The 7,612-nt window shown below is 45.3% G+C and overlaps 2 protein-coding genes across 3 annotated transcripts; one reads left to right on the top strand and one right to left on the bottom strand.

The window, feature by feature from the left end:
* Nucleotides 1-1,943: 1,943 nt before the first annotated feature.
* LOC131885744 (transmembrane protein 161B-like) lies at nucleotides 1,944-4,459 on the top strand. Of its 2 annotated transcripts, none has more exons than XM_059233889.1 (6): nucleotides 1,944-2,122; nucleotides 2,182-2,330; nucleotides 2,551-3,275; nucleotides 3,345-3,807; nucleotides 3,880-4,092; nucleotides 4,226-4,459. In XM_059233889.1, exons 2-6 carry the CDS (start codon nucleotides 2,328-2,330, stop codon nucleotides 4,340-4,342), a joined length of 1,521 nt encoding a protein of 506 aa, XP_059089872.1. In that variant the 5' UTR covers nucleotides 1,944-2,122; nucleotides 2,182-2,327; the 3' UTR covers nucleotides 4,343-4,459. The 2 variants fall into 2 exon arrangements, with proteins under 2 accessions (XP_059089872.1, XP_059089880.1); XM_059233897.1 differs by having other exon boundaries at nucleotides 1,944-2,246; nucleotides 2,286-2,330.
* A 10-nt stretch (nucleotides 4,460-4,469) lies between these two features.
* On the bottom strand, nucleotides 4,470-7,175 carry LOC131885808 (charged multivesicular body protein 5-like). Its single transcript, XM_059233984.1, has 3 exons — nucleotides 6,843-7,175; nucleotides 5,083-5,400; nucleotides 4,470-4,888 (listed from the first exon to the last, which is right to left on the bottom strand). Exons 1-3 carry the CDS (start codon nucleotides 6,909-6,911, stop codon nucleotides 4,601-4,603), a joined length of 675 nt encoding a protein of 224 aa, XP_059089967.1. The 5' UTR covers nucleotides 6,912-7,175; the 3' UTR covers nucleotides 4,470-4,600.
* Nucleotides 7,176-7,612: the final 437 nt, after the last annotated feature.

The raw sequence follows: 7,612 nt of genomic DNA, 5'->3' as shown, positions 1-7,612 counted from the left end.
CTTGTCCTAAAGTCTTGGCTGGCCAAATTGGAGAGTAAAAGTCAAGACGATTTTTGCCCAAAGCTTTGAATATTCCATCAAGTTCAAATATCATAGTAAGGTGAGTTCTAACGTGAAAACAAGACCATAAGGAAGGTCTTAACCTACAAAGAGCCGTGATCTTAAAGATTTGCTTTGATGGTTTTGGACGCAAATGTAAAATATTCGCAAAGCTGAAAGATTGCACTGATTCAGGATTTCCAAAATTGGTACTTTTGATGGTTTGGATTAAGCCATATTTTGTCATGAAGGGTGTGGCTTTTGATTGGCTATTCATGCAGTTCCTTTTGGATCAGTCCAATATGAACATCACTACATTTACGCCAAACACTCTATAGAACTTACGCTTTAAGAAGAAGAAAAATATGTCCCAATTTGGCTTACCTGAAATCAGCTAAATCTGCTCCAAACAGTTTGCAAACTGATCAAGCGGAGCTGAAATTGTTGTTTGCAGCAATCTGTCATTCAAACTGCAGATTGGTCCCATCAGTACTTTACACTTCCAAACTACTTTACATTGAAGCTTATTTTTGATCCACATCTATGTGGAGTCATTGTTTTCGCTCCTTGTCTATCAGGGCGACCAAGTTTGGCTTGTTACAATTCTTCTTAATGATTTTTTTTCTTTTCATTTTGATGCTGAAATCCCTATTTCAATTAAAAAAGATGTCGCATGTTTGCTTGCATGATAGGGCAAAGCTTCGAATGATTTATGACAAATTTGATCCGAAATGGATTTAACCAACTCATATCCCAAGGTTAAAGAGTGCCTTTTGTCATTACAATGGTATTAGTGTGTTATTTCTCAATAAAATATAGTTGGCACACTGATCTTTAGCATGCTGCCAGTCTCAAGTTGGACTAAAGCACTTCAAAAAAGAAAGTACAACCATATTCAACAAATTACAATGTGAAGTATGAGGGACATGTTTCTTGATGGACTCAGGAAGCTCACATGTGATAATGTTGATCTGAATAATCTAATGAAATATTATAGCAATCGGAACCCTGACTCGATTCCGAGTTTTCACGCCTGTTTGGGCCGTTGGCACTCACGTCGAAGGTAGGGCAGTCAGAACCATTTTTAGCTGACGATAATCCTGAAATATACCACTTCCGTATCCGACTGGTCATATGTCGCATGCGTCCAACCTCACTCCCGTAGTACGAGTAAGTTATTTATTAGATCTACTTATAGTCAATATCGCTACACACCTCAGCCAGGCAGAAATACTAATCATATGAAAAAATAGGTTCAGAGAGGATTTAGAAAGTAACAAAGTGGCAGTAACATTCTAAAATGCCATATCCATGAATCAGCTTGTCTTCAAGTAATATTTGGCAGTGTCCTTGAAGATATTTCATGATCCTGTCATGATAGAACTCTTTCTTATACAGCTCATCAGTTCACTGTCTGAATCCAGGTTCTCTAGGTTGAGCTAGGGACCCTGGATGCAGAGACCCGCAGAGTTGAGTATACGTCATCAAATTCGAGGGATCTGATTGGCTGCCAATTGTCAACGAACATGGGCTTTGTTTGGAAACTGTCTCAACAGGGAGTCAGTCACTTCCAAAAAGACCTAACGTGTTTGCATGGCGTAAAAGGCAAAGCTTTGAATGATTTATGAACAATCTGATTCACCTTGGGTTCAACCAACATATTCTACAACATTAAAGTGTCTTTTGCCATTTGAATTGCATCAGTACAGTATTTCTCAATAAAATATAGCTGTCACGCTGATTTCTTGCATGTTGCCAGTGTCAATTTGGACTAAAGCACTTCAAAAAAGAAAGTACCTAGCGCTCCTAGCCCTCCACAGGGGTTGGCGTCAGACATCAAAATAATCGGAACTCTATTCCATGATAGTCACGCAACTTTTCTCAATTAAGAGCATTCCGAAAATGGCTTAGACATCGAGTGAGCTAGCATGCGCACGGCATGCATGCATACTTATAGTTTACTTGCCTGATTTGATCTCATCACTTCCATCCAACCATCGATTGCTTCATCGTTCTGAATCCCCTTCGTGTCCGGGTTCCTGTCGTCCGCGTGCGTCTGCCACCTGGGGGTGTATTGTCAGTGGTGAGCCGTCGTCAGCCAGCATCACCTGATCGCCTGTAACGCTTGATGTATTGATGTAGGGCGTCCGACCATACAACCTGTGTGAGCTTGGCCGTCCCTCCTTCCACTCCTCTCCTCTGGGACTCTCCTCTGGGACTCTCCTCTGGGACTCTCCATTGGGACTGATCCGAAGTGTCTACTACTCCCATCGGAGTGAGAATTCATCATGGTACGTTTGAACATGTCCGTGAGAGCCGTGAGAGCCGTGAGACCATGGCCAACTCATTGACTCGAGTTGGTTGGGATTTTTTAGTTAGGGGTGTAAGTCAGGATCAGGCGGGTGATTCAGTGATAGGGACCATGGACACCAATATTTTGGATCCAACTAGCAAGCACATTGGACTTGGAACCCATGTCATTGTATTATTCCTGATGTGTTTCACTTCCAGGCCGTTTTGGGCATTCAGATCGTCATCACCATGGTCATGGCCTCGGTCATGTCTAAGATCGGACCGTTCTGCTCTTTGGCCCGTTGGCTGCTCACCTCTTCGGGCTTGATCCGCTATCAGCATCCGACGGATGAAGAGCTCAAACTCCTAGCCAAGATCCCTTTGAAAGAGTCTAAGAAGAGTGGCAAGTCCGGTAAATCCGGTCGAGGCCCCAAGAAGTTCTGGCCGGCCGCCAATGGACGTGAGGCCCACCCTCATGGTGCGGAACAACTCGAGACCTTTAACGTGCCCCGAAATTTGGACCTTCAATTAGACGTGGCCCCCGTGTTGGCCGTGGATGTAGTGCAACTCCGATTCTATGTCGAATATCAATGGCTGGTGGACTTTGCTGCCCACGCATTGGGTGTGTATGGGCTGACCGAGGTCTACTTGCACTTTTTCCCGGTGCGCGGAATGCAGGAGGTCAATCTGAGTATGGTGTGGTGCTTTTTGGTGGCTGGTTTCGCTTATAAGATCTTAATCTCGCTCAATCGGTTGTACTTTCAAATGGAGGAAGGTGGTGAACGGTCTTTGGTTATTGTTATGGGATTCGTATATCTCTTGTTTGCCATGATGGTCTTGATTGTACATGAAGACACATTAGAGACCGGATTAGACGAGGCCTACGCTAGCTTCAATCAATCAGCGGCCGTGTTTCTCGCCGATAATGCTGGCTTGGACTCCAGGTAGAGTACTAACCCGCTTTGAACGAGATACAAGGAAAGCCTAATGCCCCACCTGATTGACTCTTTCAGTGGTCCGGCGTCCAAACTGGTGCTCAAGTTCTTCATCGCATTGTGGTGCGGCTCCATCGGGGCTCTGTTCACGTTTCCCGGACTGCGTTTGGCCAAGATGCAATGGGACGTACTCAAACACACGGAGGGTTCTGGTCCCAAGACCGTGCTCATTCACACCTCATTTGTGGCTCCTCTGTTGCTGACCACGCTTTGGATCAAGCCACTGAGCCGAGATTATTTGACGGATCGAGTGTTCCAGGGTATGGACGGCCCGCTTTTCACCGAAGATCAATTCGAGAGCTTCCGTTTAATTATGATCGTGGTGGTTGTGCTACTCCGGTTGGCCGTAATGCCGACATATTTGCAATCCTATTTGAACATTGCTTACTACAAAATGGAGGAGTTGAAGCAAGAAGCGGGCAAGATTAATAATCTGGAAATGCAGCGCCGTGTAGCTCGAGTCTTTTATTACTTATGTGTGGTAAGTGTAATCGGACTCCCAGTAATTCCAGGACTTGAGCACTGACATATGGTCTTTCTGAATTGATCTTAGGTAACGTTGCAATACATAGCACCCATGGTGCTGATATTATTCTCATCACTCATGTACAAAACCATGGGCGGAGGAAGTTGGACGGGTATGTGGGCCGATCTCGACAACCCAACGTCGTCGATGCCTTCCAATAATACCCGAGTGCCCATAGACAGCGTAACCTCTCAATTGGGCGACGGTCAATTCTCGTTGGCTTGGCAATCGTTGAAGCAGGTAAGCCCAAATTAAACACATATTCGTAACTCGAGGACACACCTTCATTCAGGAAAAGACAACAGCGCGATTGACACGCGGTCAATTTTGTGTCCACTTTCACGAAATCATCGTACTTTTGCTTTGATTTCAGGTGTTCACCCCCGAAGTGTTTCGAGGGCTCTTAGGCTTTTCCACGTGGTGGTGTTGCCTTTCCTGGTTTTTGTCGTCTGCCATCGGAATTCTGTACCAAACCTATTTTGACTCGTGAAAACAGGAATCTCTTCTAGGCTGTATGAATTCTTAGTCAAGATCTCAACTCTGTTAGGGCATTGGGGAATGCATCAATCCTCCCCATCATTCGAATTATACACAACACAAGCAATAATCGTTTGAAGTGGTATCGTAATAGCATATATTTTTATTATTTTTTACGCAACGCCACCCTGGACGAAGTCGACATGATTGATAAGTAGGTGCATAAGAAATGTGAAAGGGGTGTGTTTCATCCAATAGATACGTTTATGACTTAGTGTTGCTGGGCAGGGATCTTGGGCAATCCAAATTCATCCACTTGAACGCCATCTTTGTCGGGCACCGCAATACTATCTGCACCGGGTTCCTTGTCGGGTGCATTGGGCGCCGCAATCTCGTCGAGGTACGAGGAGTCTTCATCCAAGGCGATATCGTCGCCCAACGCCTCCAGCTCAGCCTCCAGCTCGTCTTCATCAATGTCTGGCACACCATAAGCCCGCCCCAATACTTCTTGAACTTCATTAGCGTCTTCCAGCATATCGGACAGATCGTCTTGCAAGTCCTGATCGAGGGAGAAACAAAAACATGAGATCAAGAGCCATAAAACATCAGAAAGGTACCAAGATAATTCAGTGCCATGGACAAATAGGGGCTAGGGGAAAATCATCGTGGGCGTTATTTTTCTCGTAAGGAATGAACCATGTAATCAAATCTTGAGGAAATGTTAAAAGATGCAGTAAATAACTCATGACTCACCTCGATTTGCTCGAGGTTGACGTTTTTGAATTCCTTTTTCATTTGTTTGACGCCCATCTTCATGGCATTAACGGTGGTCTTGGTGTCCTGGAGGCTCTGCGTGGCGTAATTGGTCTGTTCCATGTTGAAGGACTGATTGCGGAGGTTGTCGGCTTGCGTCTCGTACTGTTTCTTCTGCTTCAAAACCCGTAGAGCCTTTTGTTTGACCGCGTTTTTGGCCGGTCCATCCCGCATTTTGGCCATTTGATCACGATACTTCTTCAACTCGCCATCCAACCGGGCGATTTTCTTGTCCACACCCTCAGCTCGCGTGTCTACCTAAAAGAAAAAAGACACAGTTCATCAGCCGGGTCGAAGTTTTAAGAGATAGACTGAAATATCGGATACGACAGGATCTGGTAAAATTGGCAATCTCCTCCGAACTCGATGCTTTCCGTTTCAATTTCTCGGAATTCGCCAAATTCTTGGTTGATATGACCATGGACAACGGTACACTGGACATATTTGACGCCGAAAAATGTAGACACCATTAAACTGAACCTTCTGACCAGAAATTGAAAGACATGAGGCGGCTTTACACTAGGATGGAAAACCGAGATCGAATCCGGTTTGAGGATGAAAGTAAAACTAATTCTGGGGCGAGTTTTTGGTGTATGAGTCTTTTTGTTCGACTTGAGTACAATGAAAGAAAGGCCTTTTGCCGAACTCGCCCCAGCACTACTTCAACTTCAATCCTCAAACCCGATACAATCTAGGTTTTCCATCCTAGCGTAAAGCCCCCCTTAGTCACGCTAACTAAGCCACGCAAATTCACTCGCCATACATAGACATTCAAAATTATAGGGAGAAAGTATATAGAAGAATTCTCGTCAACCCGTTTTTTCTAAGATTCAAGCTTTTAGCCGTCCAAGTCTAGATTGAGCTTAACAGATCATACAACATGGACGAACAAAGAAATTGACTGGCGCGAATAAAAAGTTACGAGGGAGATGAATTGGTGTAAAATTCCAAAATATTTTTGTTTGATGTCAGTGGTGGCCCGAAAGAGCCAAGCACTCCATGAAAATGAATCTAAGTTGTTTTACCCATTCTCTGAGCGAAAAAGAGTCAACTAACTATTTCACGATCCTGGAATTCTAATATCAATCCTCTTGAATTATGAACTGTTCAATCAGTGAAAACTGGAGCAAAATGGCTGGAAATGATCAGCAGTAGCCTCTTTGAAAGGATGGAGGGTGAAAACCGATCCAAGCTCAGGCCTAAATCATCGTTTTAGCCCCGTTTCCTCATGAGATCAAAGCCTACCGGGGTATACGGCGACAATGTGGTAGACCTCCAGTTCCATTGGTACCTCCATGATTTGACCCATTGTTTCGAGTTCCAGCCTCCGTTCAATTGGAGAGTCCGGCTGAATGGAGGATATTCTCGAGACGTGTAGCCGTGGGTAGACCCATCTGTTGAGCGCATTTGTATTTTGAGACAGATCAGAACCCCCTTAGCATTGATCGACTCTAGGGACCCTGCCTGGGGCTGAGCCAGCCTGCCCTCCAAGCCATCATAATAGCCTGGGTGGATCCGTCCGCCGGAGTCAGGGCGGTCAGCCTATCATAAACCATATCCCCATCAGGCCCGGCTCAGCCAGAGACGTTCCGGGTGACTGGACGACCCAACCCATTCGATGGGCCCGTGGCAGATCTTTCGGATCATGTCACTCCAGCCCCGATGATCCGGTGATAGTCTGGGTTGCTGATTGTGCTTACCGTGGTGATGCAATCCGTGAGATTGGGAGCGGGCTCCTTGGGTTTTCCTCGGCCGAACATGCGATTCATGCTGGACTTGGTGGACTGCACGCTCGTGGGGATTGGACGGGACCAGCGAAAATGCTCAAGTGGGCTGTTAATATCACTGGAGAAGGTCTTTTTTAAGGTGTCTGGCCTCGTTTGTCTCGGTCTATATCCACTAGAGACAAGGGACGACCGACCAGATAGAGAGATGAACTGAATGGACTGACTCAAAAATACTCAATGAAGAACTGACTGACAAACGATTAGCCAGGATTTTAGCCAGAAGGAAAGCGACGAATCCATGGGCCAGTCCGCTCGCTACCAGGGTGATCCCAAATAGGAAGAAGAATAAAAATATAATAAACTCAAAACAATTCAGCCCACAATTTGCCATTGCCGGTTATGCCCCCAGTCTTCAGCTCTTGATCTCAAATACTGTGGAAAATTCATCAGGTTGGGAAATAGTTGAACCGGAGTCGCTCTAGGTGCGTGCGTTCAGTAGGTCGAAGAGCGAATTATGGCTACGCTGAACATCGATCGGTGGCCTTATCCCGATAAACGTTATTCTCCACCGATTAGTTGGCGGTGCTCATCTTTAAATTTGTGACAAACTGTTAGAAAGGTTTAGATAGAGACTTTAAGGGCTATTAATATCGTGTTAGGTTGAGTTAGGTTAGGTAAGGTTAGGTTACGTTTGATAAGTTGAGGTTAAGTTTAAAACAGTAGCACCGCCAAATAACCGGTGG

Source organism: Tigriopus californicus, chromosome 1, assembly GCF_007210705.1.
Source record: "Tigriopus californicus strain San Diego chromosome 1, Tcal_SD_v2.1, whole genome shotgun sequence".
Lineage (NCBI taxonomy): Eukaryota > Metazoa > Arthropoda > Copepoda > Harpacticoida > Harpacticidae > Tigriopus > Tigriopus californicus.
Note: the sequence above shows the minus strand (reverse complement) of the source record. Positions and strands in the feature narration are given on the sequence as shown.